Below are 27,152 nucleotides of genomic sequence, written 5' to 3'. Positions count from 1 at the left end.
AAAACCATAAGATGGAAGAAAGTCAGTGTTTTTCACGGCCTTTATTGGGGCTTAGGGTCGACATCTTTGTCCACACATACTACAAATGTTCTCTAAATCTCATTAAACTGTTCACTGTTCTTTTACAAGTGTAGTGAGAAAGTTATTCTAGACTTTTTAAAAAATGAGGCAGGCAAGCAAATTTCTCTTTTCTTGTGACCATCCAAAACTTAAAAGGGAAAGGTAATTATACACACATCACGTAGGTGCAAGGCCATCAGAAACAGCTCAGAAGAAAAAAGGTAACACCTGCACACTTACTCATTATTAAACTTTTGTCAAGTAGAGTGTGCAGGCATTAGCTTTTTTCTTTGACCATCCAAAATGTCTCATCCTTGATGTCAGACTTAAATGCAGTATCAGTATTAAAATGGAAAGATTTATAGTTTTGTTAGAACACACATGACAGTGAGAGAATAAAGCTGGAAAAAAATATTGACATGCTAAGACAACACAGACTACAAAGTGAGATGGAATAGGAGAGGGCAGGAGGGACAGGACCACAGAGACGAAGAAAAAAGCAAGAGAGGTCAGAAGGAAGAGGATGGTAGAGGAGAGGAAGAGGAGAGAGGGGAGAGTTGGGATATTAATAGAAACAAGGACAAAGGCCAGTGGCGGGAGAGCAAAGACAGCAGGAGGAGAGACAGAAATGAGAGGACAGAGAGACGGGAGCTGAAGCCAAAATGAGACTCTGGACAGTGATCATAGTAGAGACATTAAGGTGCCCTTGTGCATTCTGTTATATAAAGGTTAGTGAGAACCTGTGCAGTTCACACTTTTGCAAGCAGAGTCTGTTAATGTCAATAATGACTGGTGAGGGTATAGTATGTTGTCAGATTTGCAGCATTCTGCATCAGCCGGATTATATAAACTGCAGACACAAAGCGGGACAAAAGGAGAAAATAGACTGGTGATTTATCTGTAAAAGGCAATAAAACGGAAAGGTAGCAATTGCTATGACAACTGACTCATTTCTCTGGTTTTACTCAATCATAGCAGCGAGACAGCAATAAATAACCCAAGGGACAGTGCAAGCCTTCAAACTAGATTTTCTCCTCACCTAAATATGATGTTATAAGATTTCATCATGGTCACGGCACTTGTGAAACAGACCATGTTTGAATCTAATTTCTGTTGCAAGTCGATGGAAAATGTGGTGTAAAAACATCAAAAACAGGAAATTGATGTTTTTCTCTTTCATCCTTCAGTACCTGGTGTGATGGCCACTCCGTTGCCATTGACAACCGGGCTCTCCTCTTCCTCCTCCTCAGGTGGCTCCAGGCTGGCGCGCTGCTCCATGTTACTGACTGACTGGTTCCTCTTCCTCTTGCCCTGGGCGCTGGGCCGGGCTCCAGGCAGCAAGGCCTCACTTACATTCAGCGGAGGTGCTGCGGGGGACGGCTCCGCTGGAGGTTTTGGTGTGCCGTAGAAGTTATCTGAGGGCAGAGGGGCACAGTGGCATTTGTGTTAGAGGCCACATGAACGACTACAGAGGGATCTCAGGTGATGTAACTCACCGTCTAGCAGGCAGAGGTGAGGTTTACCGCTCGTGGGAACGGATGATTGCCGCTGAACTGACCTCACTGAGCTGAACTCACTGAATTGACCCAAACAAACATCCTGTATCCAGACTCTTTTTAATGACTTTGTTTTTTACAATTTTTATTTTAAAATTTAACTAGGATGCTAACACTGTAAACCATAAAAAATAAACTGGCCTATTCCCATGCTCAAACCTCCTCAAAGTCCCATTCTTCATAGACATAGAAACAACAGGAGTAAAAAAAACAGTTCTGTGCTAATAAAAAAAGAGAAAAAAATAAATAAATCAATAAAATACATCAAGAGAGTACAAAAATCCAGGTCTCCCCAATGACACAAGTCACTGTCATTACTGTTCTTCCACCTCACTTTCACTGATCAAATATTTTTCTCAGCTCATGATTAGGGCTGCAACAAATAATCATTTTCATTATCGATTAACCTGCTGATTAGTTTCAGGATTAATCATTTAGTTTATAAAATGTCAAAAAAATGTGAAAAATGCTTATCATAATTTCTAAGATCCAAAACTGATGTCCTCAAATTGTTTCTTTTCTTTGACCAGCAGTCCAAAACCCAAAGTTTCTTCATTTACTATTACAAATAATAAAGAAGAGCAGAAAATCCTTCATTTATAATGTTGGAACCAGGAGACTTTGACATTTTTGCTTGAAAATAAACAATCAGTTGATTATCAGGATAGTTCGCAATAGGGCTGAACAGTTAGTGAAAGCTGCAAGTTTTGATAAGGGTAGCGTGCCGCAACATACCACTATAAATGAAGCACTGTGATGCTACAGAGAGGCCCCAGCCGACACATAATACTCTTCAGACATAAGGGAGTATGCTTATTTCGTATGGACCCCAGCAAAAATCATCATCACCATTTTTATAATTTTTCAGCAAAGATGAAATGCAAAAATGACAATATTATCGCAATATCTGTCAAAATAAACACAATATTTTTTTCATATAAATCAGCCTTAGTTGACAACTTATTACTTTTTTTCAATCAACTAATAAATTAATTGAGAGCTCCAGGTATTGTACAGTCAACTCATAATCTGGTCATTGTCATCTCGGTCGAGGTTATACACCTCGGTCCAGACTTTCTAGTCTGCTGCAGTTCAAGTTTCAGTTTTGCCATTTATGTCAGGTCAGTGTAAATGTTAAGATTAGAGTGGGATACTGGAATGGGACATATTAACATATGAACAAAGAAAATAAAGACTGGAACTAAGCTGCAGGAGCACATCAGGAAATTACCAAGCATTTAAAAACCTTTAGTTTAATTAGAACAAAACAAATTCAGTCATGTAGCTTCTTTTAGATTTGGTCAGGGTGTGGTTTGGTTTTTGTTTTAACAGAAAGTCTCATTTTCAATAATACCTTTTGGGTTGAATACAACTTTTATACCGCTGCTCTGTTAAATTGGCTGACTCGCTGGTTTAGTGGCTCTCAAAGGCCAAAACCAGCTGTCTGTTTCTCTTAATTAAGCTGACTCTTCCTAAACTATAATTCTTGTCTTGGGCAGATGTGGTGCTATGTTTAGAGAAAGGTTATTACAGTGTTAGAGGTCGAAATAAAGTATTAGTTAGAGTTGGGGTTTCGATAATAGTTAATGCATCCTCAGTAGCAGACAATGGGGGAGATTTCAGCTTCTGCTTAAGTACAAAATGAATAATTATAAATAAATAATAAACAGAATACATTACAAATATAAATACAGCACTCTAAATGCAGTACGTCTCCAAGGGCAGATGATGTCCCTTTTTAAGATAAATGAGTGTTTTGGAAGTTTACAAAACCCTGTCACTGTGCTTTCTCTGCTTAATGATGCACATAAACCTATCTAAGAACATAATGATACTGTGCAGTCAGGCTACAAGCACAGTGTCTTAGTACAACATACAGCATGTCTCAATTATTGTTTGTGCTTACAGTATTTTCCCTGTATAGCCCACTTACATGACAGACAAGATGATACTGCTTGATGGAACTCAGGAGTATCTGGAGGACATTATATTGCTATATTAGTCTAATACCTGTGTGGATTAGATTAGCAGGTAGAAGCAGGTGCAATTGCAGGACTGAAACAGTTACCAAAACTGTACAGCACCACCTGATCTGTATAAACACAACCTCAGCTGTGTCATTCCACCCATGTTGGTGCGAGCGGCTCTGTTTGGAGGCGAAAGCACAAGAATAAAAGTGAAACACAAAAATAACATTGGGAGTCTGACATTCAACACCCACTGTAAGTTACTGCTGGTAGAAAAAAAAACTCAGAGAACGCCTGAAATTAAGCACAGTACAGTGAAGAGAAAAGAACAATATCTGAGTACTCGGGGTATCTTATTGGACGTGGAATCATCTGAAAAACATACTTCTCTCATTTTGATTAACGTAGAAGCTTCTGTGAGTTTATGGATTTCTATTATTTCTAATTTTAAGTGTTAGGCCAAATATATGTATTTTACAGGACACGTTTCTTTCCTCGTGCTATTTGCTCCTAAACCACAATAAGGCTCTGCTTTTATTTGAAATTTAAGACCCTCACTGTCAGGGAAATATATTAAGTGATTAAATATTGAGTGTGAGTGAGAGAGAGGCAGAGATGTCTTACTTTATAATCCCTCAAAGTGGAGAGGAGTGGGGGCTTCACAAAGAGGAAACACAGAGACAGGACAGGGGCAATGGGAGGAGAACACCAGCTGAGCAAAGAAGAGGGAAGGAGGCAATAATAAAGGACAAAAGGAGGATCAGCAGTTAAGAGTCGACAGACATCAGTTTACTTTCATCCCAGCAGGAGGCGGAGAGATATTAGGGAAGGCTCTATCACAGCCACTACTTCCTCAATAAGCACACTTACCCTGCTGCTGCCCACCAAACAGATTTATTATCACATTGTGGCAAAATATATAATAAAAATGTGCACACACTGGCACATGTAAACAAACACACAAGCAGGAAACCGTGTAAGCAGCAAGCGCCCACCTGTGAAAGCTTAAATGGACAGTTCACATTATTTGAAGTGGGGCTGTATGAGGTACTTATTGATGGTCACTGTATGAACTACATTAGATGCCTGTCGACACGCCTACAGTTTGGAGAAGCAGAGAGGAATACTGTACCAGCACAAACACAAAGCAATACAATATTCTGATTTTTTAGGTGTACCTTTTTCTAAGTGGCTAAAATACCATTTTTGCTGCTCACAGCAGGACATTGTATACCTTCTGTGCTGGTGCTCCTCTCTGCTTCTCCAAACTGGAGGTGTGCCAACTGGCGTCTACTGTAGGTAATACACTGACTATCTATAAGTACCTTATAAAATCCCACTTCAAGAAACCTTAACTATCTCTTTAAAGACAAACTGAAGAGATGCTCTGCAGAACATAAAGCATACTGAGATAAGTTTAGGCTTGGGTTCCTCCTTATGCACCCCACTAGTTTTAAAAATGCAATGTTCCCCTGATCCTGAATGCTCCTGGTTCTGCCTGAAGGCATCTCAGCTTTGTGCACAATTGTGACTCATCTCACATCGTCACGTGCATAAGCTCTTATGTGCACCAAGTCTTGCTCACACTCACACTACAATTACCTTGAAGAGTTTCCTGATGATACTCCATGTCCAATTTCAGCCTCCTTTACCGCCTTCTAAATCTCTCTCTCTCTCTCTCTCTCTTCCTGCCTCCTGTCTCTCTCATTCCTTCTTATCCTCTCTTATTTTAATGTGCATTACAAAATGAGTTCCAGCACCTCCAGTGCAGCCACCCAGAAAGAGACAGCTTCCCCCAGTGGGCATAAGTAAGCTCTGTGTTAAGGGAAACATACACTGTAAACACGCAAAGACACACAATTATGACGGGAACACATAACAAGAAACACACACAAGTGTACTTACGCCTGTAACCTCTACACACACACATGCACGCACTCACACACATAAATTCTGCGAGTGTGTTCAGCCGCACATGCTCACAAAAATTGCTACTGGGCAAATGAACCAGCAAATCCCCCATCTGTAGATGTATCCCTGACAGTGTAGCAAAGCAGATGCACAGACTTGACATGACTTGGAAATGGCATTCATCCAGCCCTCTCTCACACACACACACACACACACACACACACACACACACACACACACACACACACACACACACACACACACACACACACACACAAAGACACAAACACGCACACAGACACACACACATACACACACTGAAGCAGTCAACCAGCTATTCTAAACCACCAGAGGAAGCTGTTATACATGACTCGGTGCATAAGACTCATTTTGTTTACTTAAGCTGTGTGTAAGAGCATCACCTGACACACCTGATCCATCAACTTAAGACATGTATACGGAAGCACAAGACGGTAGCTCAAATTTAAAAACAGTAAAATATCTCTACTGAAAGATATGTTCCCATTTTTTACTCCCCAAGCACCTGTACTTGTCTTGCAGATGCAAAATGTTTCCCGCATAGCGGCCACAGCACGCCAAACACTCACCTTCATAGGTTCCACTCTCTAGCAGGGCTCCACTTTGCTCCAGTTCCATAAAACGCTCCACACTCACAAAATTGTAGTCCACCCCCGGCACCTCCCCCTCTTTAGGCTGCCTGGTCGTACCTGCAGAGGAAGAGAGAGGAAGAGAAGGAGAGGTCATCAGAGCCAAATAGGGCACTTGAGAAGAAAAGGCAGGAAGGCAGAGAAAGAGCCCAGAAAAAGGCCTGGACAGAAAAAGACGGCAGATTTGAGGCTACAAAGTGTATCGGAGGAAGTGGGAGGGGAGAGGAAATGGAACAGAAGAGGCTGAGTGAGGAGTCATCACTTGTGATAGCCAAATCCATTCACACAATTGTGTGTGAGTGACAGTGAGAGACAGAGAGAGAAAGACAGCTAGAAAGAGGAGAAGGGAAAGCATGCTCAAATGGCATACAGCCATCGTTCTGTCCCAACACTCTGAGAAATAAGGGTTCCTAAAGGTTCCTTCCCAGAGGTCTTAGGTTCTACCCAGATCCACGTGCTTCTGAAGAACCCTTATTTTGAAGAAAGGGTTAATCAAAAATTCTAGGGGATCCATTAAGAACTTTTTTCAGTCAAGGAACCCTTGAGTTCTTCAAGAGTTCTTCAAGGATTGTTGAAAGCCTATATGGTCCTTGGAATAAAAGGGTTCTCACTAGAACATCCTGTGTGGGTTCTTGTTAGCACCCTTAGAAGGTGGAAAGGTTCTGGATGGAACCCTTAGAGAGGGTTCAGGGTGGGACCATTACACAATAAAAGGGTTCTCTGTAGAAGCACTCATAGGCTTTTTCCATCGACATGGAATGTGCCCCGTTCCAGTTCAAGAACCCAATTTTGAACCGTTCTGAGGATGTCCACCAAAAATAAAAAAGTTCGGAACCTGAAAAGTTGTTTGCCAGCTGGAACCAAGAAACAGCAGGTTCTCACTGGGAACCAAAGTGGACGTGTCATATTCGACAGGTTTTTGTGCAGCGCCTTCTGCGGATGACATTCTTGATTACAATGGTTCCACTAAAAACTGGTGGAAATGCAGGTTAGCTCACCAGATAGCACCAAAGATCCAAGGAAATCAGACCACATAGACGGTTCTGGGTGGAAACTTTCACAGATGGCACAAGGTCTGATCCTCTATGTTGGTTTCTAGCTAGAACCTCCTGTGGGGGTTCCAAGTGGAACCTTTATTAAATGTTCTACCAGGAACCAAAAAGCCACCTATATGGCTCTAGTTGGCACTTTTATTTGTAAGAGTGTACAAGCCAAACCGGTGCTGTTTTAGCAACAAATGAATCAATACACCACTTTTACCAACCATAACTCAAACCTCCTTACACAGCACACAATACTGAGCCGATTGGATTATTGTCGAAACAGCAGGAATGCAGAGGCACTACATTACCATGCAGCAATTAGAGCCCTCCTACATCAACGCTCCAGAGATCTCCATCAGTGCTGCTGCAGCAGCGTTGAGGCTCGGCTTTGTGATGGCAGCAATGGGAGTTTCGAGTTTAATGAGGTGCTGTGTTTGTGTCTCTGCCAAGTGGACTTTCAGCTTAGGCTCAGTGAAGTCCACTGGTGTTGATTCCTGCTCTTCATTGATCATGCCTGGAAACAGTCATTGGCCCAGCGTGGAGAGGGAGTACTCGCTCAGAGCTTTTCCCAGGACTCACACACTAAAAAAGCTAAGTTGGATTGATCTGGCCGTGGCTTCAACTAAATCCGGCTGAAGTGTAAGATTTGTGCTCCAATGGTGCAAAAACACAGGTCTGAAAACACGATCAGCAGCTCTGACAATGTTGTGGAAAGCAGGGCAAGGTCATTTGATTTTTGGTGTGGTCAATTTTTTGAGGGAATGAAGGCCAAATGCCAGGAATTTTTAAATTATTATTTGGAGATTTTAACTCATTATTTTGAGGAATTTCTCATTATCTTGAGATGCTAAATCCTTATTTTGAAACGCAAACTCATTATTTTGAGAATGTTTCTCATTATAAGGATATACATGATGATTTACAGCACAATGAAAATACAGATGTTTCATAGGAGACAAGTGTATATAATGCAGAGCTGTTTGTTACAGCTGGAGAGACTCCAGTCCGCAGTGTAAACCACAGAATTGTGGAGTATCATTAGGTTTCATGATTAAACAAAGTTTATATCACATTCATATTTCTGTCCATATTTGCACGCTCTCGTTCATAGCCTGATTTCCAGCAAATCTAACCCACTACTGGTTCTGCGCCCAGTGTTTCACTTGTTGTTGCCAATCAGAATCTCAACAAAAGACACTAGTGTCTAAAATCTGTATTGACAGGCAAGAGGCGGAGGTAAAAACATATTCAGCTGAACAGAAATCAGCTGAGGGAGTGTATGCTGCCATGAAATTCCAGTCCTGCTGAAAAGCCAAAAAGAAACCAAAACAAAAATACTACATGTGCTCAGGTATGAATGGTGGGTTATACAGTACAACGCTTAGTAGTATCATAATTGAGGAGTGAGCAGTGGGAGATTAAAACAGCAGGAGGTGGATGTGTTGTAGACACATTTCGCACACACACAAGCACAAACACGGAGTGAGTGGGGGGGTTTAGTCATCTTGTGGAGTGCAGACTCCTCTAACTCTCTCGGAGTGTGATATCTTAATCATTAAATCTCTATTGATCGTCTGTCACCACTTTGCTCCTGTAGTGCATCCACTGAACATTCTCCACTGTATTTACTTCAGCACTAGTAGCAGAGATGGCAGCTTAGCAACACCTAATGAGTGAGGAGGTGATACCAGACCATCAGACATCTATTCTAGTCTGCCTGTGAGGCTGTGCAACACCGTCCATACTGTGTCATAGATGTGTTTGTTTGTTCTAATCTCTGTCAGTGTGTGCCCACATGTGTGTACTCGACTGTGTGTTTGTCTTTGTCACTCTAAATGGTGGTAAAATGCCCACTGTGCCAACAGTAATCCTATCTCCAAGCTGATCACAGCTCAGTAGGAAACCGCAAATCCACAACGCCACAGGTATGAGCGAGAGTGGCTGTTTGTGTGTCTCTGAGTGTGTGCAACCATTGTTTGATGTTCTCAAACTCTGATAAACAATCAGTTGAATATAATGTGAAGGGCTATACATTGCACGACATATTGTTGACTCAATGGCTTCACAGTGCTGTCAGACAGGTGTTAAAGATGTGACCACAGGTATGTGTCATGTCCCACGGGCTGGATTCATATTAATATCTGCAACCACTGATGTTGTTTTTGTACATAAAGGCTAAGTAGAAGTGTTAATCCTGCAGATGGGCTGTGTTTTTGACCTGTGTAGTAGGAAGAGTATATAATTATAGCTATGTGATGCTGATATTTGCAGTGTTGGACATGTTTACAAGCTGACTGTTAGCCACAACCACAAAGAAAACAAAACAAAACAGCTAGACAGCTGGTAGCCCGGTTGTGTTGTGTTTCCTTAGAGCTGAAATGATTAGTTGATTGATCAAGTTGGTTGACCAACAGATATAAACTATTTTGAAATAATTTATATTGAACAATTTAATAGTTTATGTCAATTATCAAGCAAAAATAGTGAAATAGTGAAAAAAAAAGCAGTGCTCCAATTTCTCAGGCTCGAGCTTCTCAATTGCAGGGATCTGCTGCTTCTCTGTCACATTTCATTGTAAACTGAATACTTCTGGTATTAACTGATTGATATTTAGTCTCTGCATTTAAACCATCAGTACATGAGCAGTGGGTAGCTGCTGCGTGGTGCCTGGGGACAAACTTCAGGTCTGTGCCGGCACCTTGGTCAGCGGCACTGACAGGAGAACGGACCTAGCATGAATGTATATACTGTCTAAACAAAAAAAATACACTACCCAAATGTAACATTTATTGGGGATCTGTATTGTGTTGAATTGTCCACACCCTGCAAATATGCAAGTTTTACTTATTGGCAATAGGGTTGGGCGATGTCTACAGAATTGGCATACAACAATGTCCACAGTGAAAAATTGCGTTGGATGATGATATTGTGGTTGGTTGAATCCTCATCTGCTCATGACTAGTCACCGCCACTTTCCACTATCGCTCTGGCAACCTCCAACCTCCCATCAATTTCCGAGAGCATCTTGGGTTTGCCTAACTGGGCTTGTTTAAGAAGAACAGAATAAATGGAGCCATAGTTCAATGACCAACAGAAATAGCTTATATTATTTTCTTTCCCACATGTCAAAAATGGAACTTCGCCAACACCTCCTGCTTATGGAAACTCTGAGGGGACACACCACCTCAAGGCTTTTAAATCCTGATGTTACGATGGTTGAAGGCTCAGTGATCAATGACTGTCAGCCATCGGTGGACAATGGAATCTTCTCAAGCCAAACTGGCAACCCAATACAACATCCTTTGAAAAACAATACTACGACTGTGTATATAAAATAGTGTTTTTTCAGAAGTACTGATTTAACCCCATTGTGTTTTTGAGGCTTTAGTTTGTGTCTTGATAAACTGGATTGCATTATATCATAAGGAGTAATAAATATCTTCCCCACCCCCTGAGGTGACTCATCTCTTCTGACTCAGCCTATACAAAAATTTTACGTGATATACTTCACAAAGACAGTGTATATTTAGAGGGCATTTTTTTTTAGTTTGCAGTATATCATCAGGTGTATCTAATCCTTTTGTCTACCCCCTTCATATGCACTGTTTTCAGCCCCATTAATTTCCATAGTACTCTGGCCATCCTCTTATATAAAGAAAAATCCAAACATGATGATGCTTCACACACCAGCACAATGAACTTTACTGCATGTTAAACAAAACAATTTATCCTGAACAGGACCATCCATGCAATTTGTAGTGGTGCTCTGAATACCGCAGCAGCTCAGCCAGGCAGGCGGGGCTGGTCACTTTCCACTGGGTACAGCTATTGATCTATAAGATCACAATGAAATTATTCTGCTGCCCACACCAGAGTAGGCAGAGCCTGCTGGAATACTGATGACCTGCCAATGGTCTTCTCCCACAGCTTCCTTCACTGGACACACCAGCAGAGCGGAGAGGGAGAGGGAGCATCTTGTTGGATCTAAGCTGGGAATATTGATCGACTATCTGGTCTTAACAGGCAGATAGTCTGATGTTCCTCTTTTTTTCCTTCCATCCTTTCACATATCTCTACTCAGAGCGGCTTTGCACATTACCTGTTTTACCTCCCTCGCTCCCTGCTCTTACTCCTCCTCCTTCCTCTTAGCAACACCCACTAAATAACCGTGAAGTAGACCTTTTTTTATTAAAACGAACAGTGTCCCCAGCCAAATCTATCCTCTGTTCCTGCTACCCCCGTTGCTACCTTTCTCCCTCTTCATCTATCTTTAACCTTACCAACTTCCTCTTTCTTATCCCTGAAAACTCCCAGGTAGAGGCCAAAAATGATAAAAATACAATCCATAATTTATGGAGCCTGGTGGATATGGGCTGAAATGTCTTCACTTCAGTTCAGTGGATTTTATCTTTAGATTTTTTGTACATAGTAGGGCTGTGCAATATGGTAAAAAAAAATAATATTGCAGTTATTTTTACATATACTGCAAGTGCGATATACTGCACGATCAGTGGGAATGATCATTTGTGCATCACAATTTTTAGGCCGGTGATCTCACGATTGGTCTCGTCGTGTTTTTCATGTTTTCTGACACATTATACCTGACATCTGAGGTTCAAAGCATTTTTTACAATAGTGAGCTTCAACAGGGAATCTCCCACATCAGAGAGGTAGCCAATAGTTTTCCTTTTTTGCCCCATGGTTTGTTTTCTTACTGTTATCAATTAACAGTAAGTCTGACATAATCATATACTGATTTAGGCTACCAAATACATTAAATCATTACTGTGATGTTATTACAGAAGCATTAGCATTCTTAGTCTTAAAGCAATGTACAATTAATTATTACAGCTTCATGGAAGCAATGTTTGTCATATGAGTTTATCTGAAAAACAAACTGGTAAAGTTAATGAATGTATTACCCTGTTGTGAAAACTCAAATAAATACTTTTAAAAAAGATTTGTTGGGGGTTTCATTATAATGTTATTTTTGTTACACATTTTTCCTTTATCAAAAATTTGCAGCCTCTGTGATTTGGATATTTGCACATGAACAATTTTGCTAATATTTCCATTAATTGTGCAGCCCTAATACACGGCCACAGAAACTCCTGAGCAGATTTTTAATAAATGAGCTGAACAAAGCAGAAAGGCTGCACAGGTGCTCAAATTAAAAAATAGCAGTAGACTGTACTGAGACTAAGAGGAGGCAGTGATGCTTCCCCTGAGCCTAAAGCATGGCTGCTGTTAACTATTGATTTGATGTCATGCTCTCACTAATAAAAGATCAAGTTGGCTGTGAGCCAAAAATGGTCTTTGCAATCAGCCAGTGGGGCCAAACCTCTCTTAGGTGACGCTGCAAGTAGACGCATGAGCGCCATAGAGATTTATGGCTTAAATGACTTAAATCTATAATAGCACAGGGAAACTTGGGAGCTGCCACTTCGTGGGTGAAGACATTCACTGCCTCAAACTATGACGACTGAGCGCTACAGAATATTTTCCCATTGGTGGGAGACAGAAAAAAAAGAGAAAGTGATTACATAGAAACATAACAAGGAAATTCCATTTGGAGAAAAAGCTAAAATAGCTGATATACTGAAATAACTTAGCTGGGTGTCAGACGATAAGAGGACAAAGACCTTTGCTAAATAATAGAGTGGCAGAAGAGTGGCAAACAGAGAGAAACAGAAAGAGAGAGCAACAGAGACGGAGACAGGGAGAGAGGAGAAAAAGCAACACGATTGGTTAACCTTGCTGTGCGTCCACAGCAGCCTGCGAATGTGCATGTGTATTCATACGCATGTTTGTATAATTAGACAGGAAGTCACCAAGAGGGAAAAGCAGAGCTGGGGAAATTCAGAGCTAAAAATAGACTATCGATGGACTGATTATCATAATAAAGAGTGGGGGAGGGGTCAGATGATACGGTCTCAGCATGAGCATGTGTGGGAACGAGGTGGTGAGGGTGGGGAGAACCAAGTGTGAGTTTCATATTAATAGTTAATATGTTAAGCTGTAGAGACACAGAGTTATAAGTATCATTATGTCCTCTAGAGAGTTATCGTGGAAATTATGATTTCTGCTCTCACTTGTAGCTATAATGCATGAACAATTGTTAATTGGCCTGAGCAACAAACCCAGATAAGAAAAACTAGATATACGTGTTCCCACCTGAGATTCCAGCTCTGTGTCTCAATGCGCACATATATGGATCATGTTTGTCTCACAAACCCCTCTTGGCTTCAGCGTATCATCCATCAGAGCCACCAGGCTGCTTTGGGAGTTAAGAAGGAATTTGTTACAAAGACAGAGGTAACACCAAATCTAACAGTAACTAAAAATACTCTAAAAGGTGAACAGATCTCTCACAATAATCCCCAGGTGAACAGGATGAGGAGGAGGAGGATGCAAACACACAAGTACAGATCTGATAGCACAACTGTCCTCTGGGCTCAATGTATGTCTACACTAACCTAAAATTGCTGCACATGGGGGAAACAGACATATTGATTGTGCGAATGTAGGTCTGCCACAACCGTACTTTTCATATGTGTTAAACAATGCTTCAAAAAAGCTCAAGTATAGATTGATCCTGACTGTAACTGTGATCAGTCTTCAAACTTGGGGTTAGTATGATGCATGACTAATGTGGCTACTATCACAGGCTGGAGCCACGTTGGACTAATGTTGAGGGACAGTCAAGAGAAACTACGTGAACATTAAGCCTCATTTGAAGCAACTAAATACCAAGAATAATAGGTCAGATGCCTGTCTGTCATGTTGTTTTTTGTGAAAGTTCATACTGCAGCACGAGCTCAGATACCTTCTTTCCGATTCCGCTCTGTGATTTTCACCACTTGTGTTCAAGCTACTACTGTTTCATGTAAATTTACTCGATCGACTTGTCCTGAAGATAATAATAAAGCTGCATATGAAAATAAAAATTCATAAAAAAATAAATAATGACCAACTTGCAGGAATTAATTTGCAACATTATATAACTGATTAGCATCCAGCAGCTAGCCAGTTTGATGAGATCTACAGATAATGTTAAACTTAGCATTACTGCACCAAATCACTTCACTTATCGTAAATGAATGCATGTCTGTATATCTGAATTGAGACGTGCTGCAGTTTGACTAAACTCTTTGAACTGTGCTGGATGCTTTTATAGGTTCATCACTACATGTGCATATTGGCAGCTAAGCACAAACCTTTTCTCAATTTCAGTATAGATTCCATGGGTTTTAATTTTCTTCTCATATTTTACACTAAAATTTATCAAAAACTGTATATAACATGATGCAGAAGACATTGAAAATTTCCCATTCAATCTAATTGTGCAGCCATAAAAAAACATCTAATTTTTGAGGCTACTCTATATAAAGGGAACATTTGGTTTCAAGACAATCCTGCAGCCGTACAAACAAAGAATACCAAGACAGAATACACTGTCCTCAAAACCCTGAACTTGTTTACCCAGAATTCTTTTCAGTACAGAGCAAGCAGAGCACCATGGCGGCAAGAAAGCAGAGAGGAATGTGAAGATTGTCTGTGTTTGTTTCTCGCACTACACGCAGGGCTGCTTTCTTATTCATTTACCGTCTCAGTTTCACACTCATCTATCTATCTATCTAATTCTCTTGTCATTTCAAATTGCCTTCCTCCATTATCCTTCCTCTTTCTCTCATTCCGCTTGTTTCCAGTTTACCTCATTGCTCTTCCCTCCATTTGTTCCTCTGTTGGTGCTCTCTGTCCCCATTACTCCCTCTCTGTCTTTTTTAATCCGCTCCCTCTTCTCCTTGTTATCCTACTCTCTTCTTTTGTCTCTCCTTCAAGCTCCTGTCTCGCACTTTAGTCTCACGTCTCATTCACTCTCAGTGTTCACCCCACCACCTCCTCCTTCTCTTTTTCCCCGGTTGGCAGATGTGAAGTGTGACAGGAGGTCTATAGAAGAGGTATGATCGAGCACACGCACACAAACGCAGGCATCCTTATTTACACTACAAAGCCCCGGCTACAGATACAGCGACGCAACATGGCAACAGTCTGACAGGAGCGTCTGCTGCCACGACAACACGTCACTGCCTGGCAACGCAACCTTGCCATGGTAACAAGCCACAACATCTACATTAGGTGTATAAAAATAATATTTATGTCAGACATGACACTCAACCGTTTTGCATACACAGCCATTTTTACGAGTTAGTCTCAGAGGTCCTCAGCTCAAGCCCTTTTGCTCTGCAGAGGTGCAGGTTTGTGCTCCTTGCTTCCTTGCACTTCATCAATAAATTACTGTCACAGCTCGGCCACTGAGAGTCCCACCTGCTTTTCTCAGAGTTATTCAGGTGGTGTCTAAGCGGACAGGTTTCACTCCAGTGGGGTTTGCAGGCTGGGAGGACTGGGGGACTTGGATGTCAGCTCTCCAGGGTAAATCACTCCTAGGGCAGGAGAACGTTCTGCCCCAGTCCACAGATTCAGTATAGTTGTCTTCAGCAGTGACATACTGTAGTACTGCAATGAAAGGGCTGCTCTCTCAGTTAAGCCAAGTGTAAAAGTGAAATGCGGATTGTTGTAACAGACACGGTCTTACAGCGTCCTCATAATCCGAGACAGAGCTGGCTAATTGAGCTGTGATGAGGCCCTTCTTCAGACTACATCTGCATACACAGCCAGTCTTTTAAAGTCTAACCTGTCAGGTATAAAGTAGAAAACTAAGAAGACTAACTGCATTAATTGCTCATATTAGTTTTAATTTATATTTGCTTTTTAAAAGGGATAGTTTGGGGAAATGCACTTATATACTTTCTTACCGGGAGTTCAATGAGAAATTGATACCACTCTTGTGTCTGTACAGTAAACATAAAAAGACATCAACCATTAGATTAGCTTATCTTAGCACAAATACTAGAAACAGTTATTTTGGCTCTCTCCAACAGTTAACAACATCTGCCTATCAGAAAAAGCCCCTGATACTAGAGATGCACTAATTTTCTTGGCCGATTCTGATTTCTGATTTTTTTTTTAAGGGTCTGACCTGCCGATTCTGATTTTGGCTGATTCCGATTATCAGTCTTTCTAAAAACTATAATTGATAGCATTCACAAACATTCTCGCAACTTTTCTTGTAAAAATTAAATTGGATATTCATAACAAAACACTGACTATTAAATATCCATTAAATGCTATTTTACATTTTCTCCAAAGTCCTCCAGGTTAGGTTAGGAAAAATATGTATTCTTGATTGTGGGCTGAACTGTCACTTTAATTAGTGAGCTGTAGAGGTGCTAGTAGACAGATTTTTTTACCACTGAACAGAGCCAGGCTAACCGTTTATCCCATGTTGTCAGTTTTTATGCTAAGCTAACTGGCTCCTGATTCATATTTAGCATAGTGACATATTCTCAGATAGAAGGAAAGTAAGGATTTTTCCCCCAAAATGTCAAGCTATTCCTTTAACTGCAATGTGAAAATAATAGTGTGGTATTATGTGCTGGGCTTGACATCAAGCTGCATTATTTTTATTAGCACTCCATGAAACATGTCTGTGGCACCAAGCACTGAAAACTGTCAAATAGTCTTTACCCATCCCTTAATCAAGTGCTAAAATGTTTACTGAGTTGACTGATTAGCTGACTGACAGAAAATTAATGAACAATAGTTTTGACAATTGGTTTTAATCATTTCAGTCATTAATCATCCAAAAAATGTCAAACATTTTCTGACATCAACTTGACATCAATGTCAGTATCAGGTGCTTCTTTCAGCAAAGTACGAACTTTTAATATCTGGTTTCACACAACAAGCAATTTTAAGATCTCAACTGGGAAACTGATAAAAGTGCCAAAGACAAAATGTGAGTAAAAACTAAAAGAAGGGATTTATGAGAGAAAACAACATTCACATAAGTAAAACTCCTCCACGGAAATTAAACCTGGGAAGCCTAGTTATTAACTCAGGTTAGAAACAGTTGCATCAAGTCTGGAGTTTCGTCCATAAAGTGTCTGTCGGGTCCACTAGCAGCCGTAAAGACAACTGTGTTGCTCAGTGGATCAGCGTCTGGCGGAGCTGCTGCCTGGGTGACATTGAGAAATTACCCCTGTACTGAGGTGTGTCCTGTGGTGATGGAAATCAGCCCTGATAGGCTGAAAAGCACCTTTATTAGTCTGCAGAGCTGACTGACGCAGGACGACAGTGGGGGTCATGATGATGCACGCACACAGAGCTGGTGTGTAGTGTTTGGTATGCAGTGTGTGCAGCTGCACGTGTGTGTGTGTGCGTGTGTGTGTAGCGGTAACGATTGACCAGAGTAAACAATCGAGCTCTCGAAGGTGTCAGCGCTCACTGACCATCACAGGACGAGCTGCTCACTGAGCACCTGGCTCATCACTGCACATTACTGTGATCTTACAAGTGGCACAGACAGAGACATGGGGTGAGGAGGGTGAGGAGGAGGAGGAGGCGGAGGCGGAGGAGGAGTAAAGCTAGAGACAGGACCACAAATATAAAGGGCTTCACAATTAGCTGCCGAGTGAGAGGATCACACTGAGGAGGAGAGGAAAAAAGAGATGAGATGACACCTGTCCAGAGCTTAACACGGAGAGCACTTTACAAACACAACCAATTCATTAATCACGTTCAATATTTGCTATTTTCATTTCATGAAATTCATATCATTCCCTCACAGTTTCTTTCATCTGTGGAACAACATTAATCCAGTGTGCCAATCAAACGGCGGGGAGCACAGAACCACATCAAAGCATGTCAGCCAGCCCTTTAACAAGAGCAAGCCAGCAGGCAAATCACCCCTTTAAGGAGAGAGTCCCTGGGGGATGATGTATTTCTCTCTCACACACACATATAGAGGCGAGCATATAGACAGAGAATGGCATGTAACACTTTCATTATTTATCAGCTAAGCCTATTAAATCTCCACACACAAACAGAATAATCAGTGCAACAAGTTTAAGAAAACACATACATACATCGTGTGTATTTGTGCCTACACACTAGGGCTGAACAATTAATTGAAATTTTATCATTATTACAATATAGCGTACAATAATTTTCAAATCACATGAGGTGTAATATATATTGAAGGTGAAATATTGTCAAAATTACAGTTTCTATTAAATTTTGTCAGGCTGCAAATCCTGGTCTACACATCATATTTTATGAACTTAAGAGAAGCTGAACAAAATAACCCAGAATCTGGAGATGGTTTTGCCTGCATATTTTAAACTATGACCCATATACAATGAAACCCATGTTGCATACCCTCTGATCATGGCATTTTAAGATTTCCGACTGACTGATGCCATATTTTAAATGACACACAGATGCTTCAATGATGTGAGGTTATATTCCACAGATTCTAGCCAAATACTGATAACATTTTAACGTTTTTCAAAGAAAATGAGAATAATGAGAATGAGAATGAATGAGAATTTCTTCCAGTAATTGCAAATCATATTGCAATTTTAATATCAGCCAAAATATTATCAATTATATGACATGATATTTTTTCAAAATCATTCAGCCTTAGTGTACACACAGCTATGTAATCAATCTGTCATCAAAAAAACAAACACACAGAATCAGTCTTCTTTATCACCTCATCCAACATCATTATCATTATCATGACAAACATCCTCAGATAACTATCCTCACTCCTCTTCACCCGCATCATTATCAGTCACAGTACCATATTAGTGTGAAAGCCCACTCACAACTATTAGTAATTAAAAAAACATAACACCATCAACAACCTAAACAGGATTTAATCAATAGATAAGTAATATGAATGAGTTCCAGCTACAAAAAAACATAAAAACCTGAACCTACAGACACAGATGGAGGTGGGAGCATTTGGTATCTCATAGCAGTGACATCTTCCATCACTGAGCTAATCATCACAGATTAATGGAATGACTGTTTGTTCGGAGGTGTTGATTTTGGTAATAAGTGTCCACCTGATTGTACTTTTTCAAAAGAATAATGAATGAAGTCGCCAGGATGGCAACCGTGTTGTGAGGATAGCAGAGAAAAGTAAAATATAAGGCTTCAACAGGCTGACACACTTTGTAATCATGTTCTGAAATAATTGCTTGATGACGCCTTTTATTTTTGTCAATTCTTGAAAGCAATTTCTATCTATAAAAGAAATAAATCATTTATAACAAGTTGCTAGCAAGCACTTTTCTAATCCTAGTTCACACTTTGGAAAGTCTTCACACAAAAGCACAACAGCACTCTAATGACCAAACCATGAGGGATTAAAGAAAAAAGAATACTGAGCAAAATCACAAAGCAAAAATTACAAAATTATTCAATTATTAACTAAAGCTCAAACACCAGCATCAGTATTTAAAAAAATGTTCAGACAAAACAAATATATTAAAGTACCATTTATGGAGATAAACCACTCATTGGTATTACTGTACTCTACATACATAAATTGACCAACCACAGCAGAGTCCAATCTTATCAAAATCAGACTCCTCATAGTTCTACAGGGACCATATTGTCTGGGCCATCTATAAGCAGGGGAGATCTTTGAAATCTTTCTGCAGATGGATCCCAAGGGAAATAAAGGAGGTTTTAAAGAAGGAATCAGACAAGGAAAGATATTATCTCTTAGAAAACAAGAACAGAAGAAATGATATTGGTGAGAATTACACCTCTATCTGTGACTTTCTGTATCGAGCATACTTCAAGGACCAGTGTGTAGGATTTAGCGGCATATAGAGGTGAGCTCACTCACCGTTCCTAAAATGTAGAAGAACTTATGGTGGCTCAAAGCTAACGAAAAATGGGAAAGGTTGGATTGAGAACCGGTGTTGGGTTTGTCCAATCTGGGCTACTGAAGAAACAGTCTAACATGGCAGCCTCTATGGAAGAGTACCTCCATCCTCTGCAGACATACAGTAAATGGCTCATTTTAAAATAACGAAAACACAAGGATTCTCATTTTCTGGTGATTACACACTAATGAAAACAAATTCATGAATAATATATTCCATTTCTACCATATTCTGCCAATAAATCCCTGCAAAGCTTACACACTGGACCTTCAATACAGATGAAACTAAGACAGTTTCATACATCTACTATACATATAGTATATATGCCTGTTGATACAACTTTTCTTTAGGTGGTGATATTGTTGTGAATAAGACACTCAACATGTTCACAGGGTGACAAAGCTCTGGTTGTCTTGATCATTGACATGAAATGAGCTGTCTTGTCAGTATGATGCTGCAGAGAGCAACAGTATGAAGCGTTTTGCAAAGGAAAACTAACATTCGACTGCATAAATAAGCTGCATAAATGTTGTATGTAGAGGACTGTGCATTAAACTCTCCTGCATGCATCAGGGTTAAAAGGTTTCATTTTCCACAAATTTCCTCACATCACCACGATAGCCATCTTCATTACCAGCGGCGTCCATCAGCCCTATCACCAGCTTTAAGCATCTTGGCCAAGTTCCTTCCTCATCATCATCTTAATCTGCTCTGTAGTCTCCACAGGAGGAATCCCTGTCGGAGGCTGCAAAGCGGTGGGGCAGCATGCGTCCACAGCGGCGAATGTGAAGTGACAGAAGCTGCATGTATTTATAGGCTATCTGAGTAGAGAAACGTGCCGCTCACTGTTGAAGCTATTTATAGAGCCTTTTACTGATGCCTCTGAGTAGAGTGGAGGGGAGGAGATGCTTCTCTGGGGAATAACTTACGAGGCGCCCTCATATCTCCCTCTACCACCATTCAGTGCACGTCCACCCTTCTACTCCCTACGTCTCTGCTCGGCTCATCCCTCCATCCTCTTCCCGTCCTCTCACATTGACTCTCGCCTTCTCAATTTCTCATTCTCTGTCCGCTCTCTTCTTCCCTTCACATCCCTCCCCTGCTGGTCTCGTCCTCTTTCCCACCTCTCCTCCTGTCCTCTCCCCTTTTTCCATCTTCTCGCAAAGCGTCTTTGCTCATGTCCACATCCATCATCTTCCCTCCCTCCTCTTTCTCTCCATTTACTGTATCCCCCTCACTCTGGTTTCTCCCTATATATTTTTCAGATCTTCTCATTTCTTTAGCCCGGTTTTACTGTCTTACACTCTGCAGTCCTATCAAAGAGCCACTCACACTGTTTGTATGCAGAGAGAAGAACCATCTAAAACTCTTCTCTGAATTCCTCAACAGCAGGTGCTCTGGCAGAAGCTCAGACTAATTTTCTGAGGTGGTCAAGTGATCTCTGTGAAAGAAGTGAAATGGTGTCAGCAAATTTCTCATCTCAAAGGCTTGAGATGTTATCCAGACTGATATCAAACACTTACAGTCTTATCATTTTTTTTAACTGTGATGCCTATGTCAAGATTTATTCTTCTCACATCCTTCCCAAACTGTCCTTGTGTGCCTCATTGTTTTCTTCTGCCTAACGTGTTTTGCAACTATGGCTTCACTCTTCCATGATCCGGTTATCTCTTTTATGTCCAGTCTGCCAGTGTTTGTTAGTATCCCAGTGAAAATATGTGTCCATGTATTACAACTGCACAATTATAGAAAAATTGACAATCATGTCTTTATTTTCACAATTTTAGGGACATACAGCACATATAATATGCAACATTTCCACATTAATGTGTTTCAAAATGCTACACATTATATATTTTGTTGAGCTCATTAATTAATTCATTCATTCATTGTCCGTAACAGCTTATCCTTGAAGGGTCAAACTCTGCACAGCAACTCACAAACTCCCCAGCTGGCTGGGGGATTCAAACTCTGCTGTGAGGCAGCAGTGGTAACAACTATGCTGTCCTATTTTTTTATTATTTTATTGAACTGTGTACTTAAATTATCATCGGAGAAATCCTTAACTTGATCAAGGCAAAGGTTCGTGCCCAACTAGCCACTAGTTGCTATAACTTCCAGAAAAACACAGGATACGTCAGAGAGTGATGAAGGAAGTTGGCGAAAATGACTAAACCTAACATCAATAAAACTTAAATAGTATCTCATCCATGAACATGATTTATGCCTGAGTCATGACAGATTTACATTGACAATGGTGGTTGTTTAACAATGAAGTTGTTCCCACGCTCTTTCATTATTGAATTAATGTGAGAGAGACCCCTGACAGCAGAACTTACATATTGTGTTTTTAAATAAGCACAGCACTGCTTTCACTGTCATGTTGTCCTACATTCCTGCTAATGTACAACGCTGTGCATCAAAATGAGACTGGTGATAATTATAAATATAACTGCACTAAAACATTTTACCCAAAATGAAATCAACAAAACACTGTTTTCACTGTCAGCCTCTGCTACATTGATACGATGACAAGCTGTACAGCGTCACTGTTAGGGATGTCTGAGTTGACGTAAGGATGGGGATTCAGAGAGGTAACATTTCTTCTTGGCCTCCATGCATTGATTGTACTGCTGTTTGTGGTGTTTTTCTGTGGCGTTTCTTTGCGCTGCACCCGCAAGTCTCATGCACTCCATCCATCCATCCATCCATCCATCCATCCATCTTCAACCACTTATCCAAAATCGAGTCGCAGAGTTAACACTCCTTGCATACAAACTATTCTTGTTTATCATTACCTGCCCTGCATCTGAAATACTTTCAAACAATGAATAATATTAGCTCTTCACCTTCTGCTCCAGACATCTGATTTTCATTCTATCTGATGTATAGTAACTCTTCTTCTCTTGACTCTAGTGACAACATCCAGGAAATTTTGTGCAGGCTGTCAATACAGGGAGGATCACATTTGGTTAAGGAAGCTCTTGATTTGTCATGAAGTGAGTTTTCTATCAATTAACTGCCATCATCACAGTTGATAATGTTCATTTATTAGTTGGAGGTTAAAATTGTGATCAAAATTAATATGCACCCCTAATGTTTATGTCCTTAAAGGAAAAATCTGACACTTTTCATGTGGATGTCCAGCGCTGATGGTAAATGTAATCCACTGAAGCAATAAGTCCTTCTGTGCGTCCTATATAGGGAATAGGAATGTGATGTCACTGACAGCCAGTCGGCCATTCTCGGAGGATACCCGCCATGACCTGTACACTGATACCACTTATTTAGCCAGGTAGCCTCAATCAGTTCAACTCTGTGTAACTGTGTAACACTGTTGTATAGTGGGCTGTAACAGCAAATCGTACAACCAACAAACAACTTATGTACACTATCCTCCAAAGATGCAAGCGCCACCTCAAAATGTTGCATGATTCCCATTCCGTATTGACCAAGAAAACGTTCCACCGCCAGTACAAGCATGTACCAGGATGCACTGCACTTGAGCTTCTGCTGGCAACGCCCACGCTGGTGTACATCATCACCCCAGCCTATATCTATGACTTTGTTGGCCCATACAAAGTGTTAGGTGACAAAAACAGTGATCTAGCACACCCCCTGGCTACCGCAGACAGAGACCAGAAATCTAAACTGAAATAACCTGGAGTTCTTCCTTTACACTAACTACATCATTTTAACATCACTGAATGCAGGAAGAATAACAGATTTTGCAGCATTGCAACTCAGCTTTCTCTGTCAATATAGCAGCACTGAGGAATGTATTGCTTCAACTGACAACATTTACCATCAACATTTGCTGGATATCCATGTGAAAAGAGCCAAATTTTCCCTTAAAATTGGCAGACTTCCTGTAAGTATTTAGCATGTGCGCTTTTTATGTGTGAATGCATGTAGAAAAAGGAACATTCAAATAGCAACACAAAAACACACACAACAGGCAGCCTGGAGGCAGCAATACAGCATGTGAATAAAGTTATTAATATCAGCAAATTATCACATTCAATTCATTATTTTGGGGGGGAGAATAGACAATCCTTGAGCCAAATGATGTAACAGGATGCAGGAGTTAATGTCAACATGTGAGCCTTCTAGCTGTATGAACACACACTTATACACACACACACACACTCACTCACACACAGACACACCTCCTCCCACGTCCTTCAGTGTGACAGCATGTTGTGATGCAGAGTGGCGTCTGCTTGTCAAGCTGACAGACTCGCACTGACAGCATGGTCAGAGCGCTGCAGACACGGGAGAAAAAAACACTGATTTTATAACGCTCCAAACCACAACAACAAACAGGCTGCCGGGCACGAGCAGCGCAGCACCCGGGACCATCATTCCTGTTTTTTAGCTGTCTGATGCTGTGTCACTCTGATGGTGGAGCTATGCCTGATTCTGCTCTGTGCATCTCAGAAGTCATGCAGCAAATGTATATGAAACATCATCACATGCAGCAGGGAGGACCTGCTGACCAAACACAAATTAAATCATGTCGGTGAGATTAAGATGAATTTTGGGAGTTAGTATCACATGTAAATGTCATTCAAATATTCAGTATATGATTCAGAGCTGCCATGCAGGAGGTCTATGAGTTGGAATTTCTATAATCTTCATTACACTGTATCAGCTTTGTTAAGTGATAGGCAGTTAATTACGGGGATGGCATTACCGCTCACACATCACACAGCATAACCGTCTTTCCATTCTCATAAAGGGCTGGAAGGCAGCTGTAATTGAAATGTGACAAAACTACGGTTCATACTACCAAAAGGGGCCCATGCCATCCTTCAGCCTCAACATGGCTGAAGTGTGTGAGGACCTGCAGTGTTGAACCTCAGCCAGTCTCGATCACCTCGGTCATCACCCTGTCAGTCCGCCTTCACTGCACTATTACACAGCCAACAGGCTGAGAAAGGTAGAAAAAAAAAACGGAGGGAAGGAGAAGGAGAGTGCGCCGTCTGGAGTTAAAAATTGAAAGGGAGAGAAAAATGTGATAGAGTGAGCTGGTGACCAAAAGGATTCAAAGAGGCAGAGAAGAAGGGAGAAGCAGGGGGAACATGAGAGAGTGAAAGCAAAGAGATGAAGACGACAGGAGAGAGGGAGGAGAGGAAAAAGAGAGGCTCAGGAACTGTGCAGCTGTGGGAGCGTATTAAACAATCACTTCTGTGTCAGCGGCTCATCACACCAGCAGAAGACATCTAGTGTAGTACGAGCATTCAGCCAGCGTATAAACAACTATCACTGATGTCTAGGCCTGGGTGTCGTTAAAAGATTTTCAATAATGGTACCAGTACACATACCATGACTTCGATACCAGTTCCTGAATGATACTTTTTTTATACCAATTTTAAAAAAATAATAATAATTTTAACCAAAAGAAAATTACATTACACATCACAGTAAAACTAGTCTCTTCAAATGAGGAAGCTGTTAAAAGACCTCAGAGCAGCTGGAGAAACTGTTTTTACTTTTTGCACACTTTACTCAACATGGAAATCTGGACTAAAATGAAGAAACTGATGGAATATCTGTACAGTATTGGACTATATAAAATACAAATAACTGTTAAAAGGAACGTTAATAATTCTTGGATAATTCTTCCAAAGAAAGAAGAAGAAAAGGGGAACGACAGTGTGAGTGACATTCGTGACACTGCGAAACAGTGGCAGATTGAGACCTCTTATTTTCTTCTGCGCTAAAGAGCAGCTAGCTCGGATCTGATTGTCAACATCAGGTGTCTCTTTTCACTTGTCAAGCTCAAACAAGACGGTGTTAGCCATCAGAAACACTCTGTTATCTATCCCCACGGTGATGAGGAAAAGATGCATGGAGGAACGATGTGGTGAACAGACTCGCCAATGAGCAAACAGGTTAGCTGTGCTGGCTAGCTATTAAGTACATAGTTCACTGAAATATCTGCGCAGTAGCTGGCAGTAAAGAACAAAGCCCCCTCTCTGGGCATAACATACTCTCTTTCCTGCATGCCTCTATGGCATGTAAGTTTGGAAAGCCTGTCACAAACACTATTAGATTTTGGTATACTTCATGCTAATTGACACTGATTAGATATACTCCTCAGGTATTGAAATTTTGCACCAATAGGGATGCTACGATACGTCAATCTGAGTCAATATATCGGTGCACTGTTCAACGATCTTGGTGCAAAGTGAAAATATATAACTATATTATCATCTTTAAGATACGCCTTTATTTTGAAATTCCCAGGGTCATCCCTATAGCTCAGTTGATGGGGCGTGCGCACAATGTATTGGGGCTGTCGGTCCTCTGCAGCGGCTGCCAGTTCGATTCCCGCCTGCGGCCCATTTGCGGTGTGTAATCCCCTCTCTCTGTCCCCCTTCCTGTCATATCTTCAGCAGTCCTATCGTAATAAGGACAAAAAGCCAAAAAAATAATCTTAACAAAAAAAAAATCCCATGGCATGTTTGTATCACAAATTTTTGGTAGAATTCAGTTATAAAACTGTGTAATCATAATTTAGTTGTTTTTTTTGAGTTGACATAAATGTAACTGAATATGTTATATGGTTATATCATTTGTCTGATATCAACTGAATCAAAATTGTATAATGGCACACTTTGTCATCACCCAGCCCTTCTGAACCTACCTCTGCTTTCTCATTGTTCTCATGAATCTGTCTGTTCACAAACAGCCAAAAGACCACCTTTGCTTGCGAAACACCCAGATGGTATGACTTAAAACATGGTAATTAACAAAGGATACTGAAACATGTCAGACGAGTACAAAGCCCTTCGACAAGCATCAAACCACAGATCCACATGCTGCATGAAAGGAGTAACATGTAGTCTGCAGAGTCAAGCATCAGAACAGCTTCGGTCTCCAGAGAAGCTGATTCATGAACCACTCTGTGTATTGACGGCGGGCGGAGCTGCTGGGGATGGCACCCCTCAATGTCAATCACGGCAATGACATCGTCCCCCAACAGGCAACCGGCACACTGATGACAACACAACGTAGGCACGCACGTCCACATGCAACCCACAGGCATAAAGCGTCAGCATGTGAGTGTTTGTGTGTCCAGCCTGTGAAATCTCTCACATACTGATGAAAAAAAATATTCCTTATGCATCCAAAT

The 27,152-nt window shown here is 40.9% G+C and overlaps 1 protein-coding gene across 5 annotated transcripts in view; it reads right to left on the bottom strand.

The window, feature by feature from the left end:
- The window catches only part of magi2b (membrane associated guanylate kinase, WW and PDZ domain containing 2b), a 101,195-nt gene that overhangs the window by 44,516 nt on the left and 29,527 nt on the right, over positions 1 to 27,152 (bottom strand). For all 5 annotated transcript variants that reach the window (XM_084733456.1, XM_084733452.1, XM_084733454.1 and 2 more), the window contains exons 3-4: positions 6,103 to 6,222; positions 1,251 to 1,475 (exon numbers count right to left, since the gene is read on the bottom strand). In XM_084733456.1, coding sequence (XP_084589582.1) covers positions 1,251 to 1,475; positions 6,103 to 6,222 — 345 coding nt within the window. The remainder of the gene's footprint in view (positions 1 to 1,250; positions 1,476 to 6,102; positions 6,223 to 27,152) is intronic.

Source organism: Lutjanus erythropterus, chromosome 13 (assembly GCF_056507025.1).
Source record: "Lutjanus erythropterus isolate fLutEry1 chromosome 13, fLutEry1.hap2, whole genome shotgun sequence".
Lineage (NCBI taxonomy): Eukaryota > Metazoa > Chordata > Actinopteri > Lutjaniformes > Lutjanidae > Lutjanus > Lutjanus erythropterus.
This window is presented reverse-complemented; position numbering and strand designations above follow the sequence as displayed.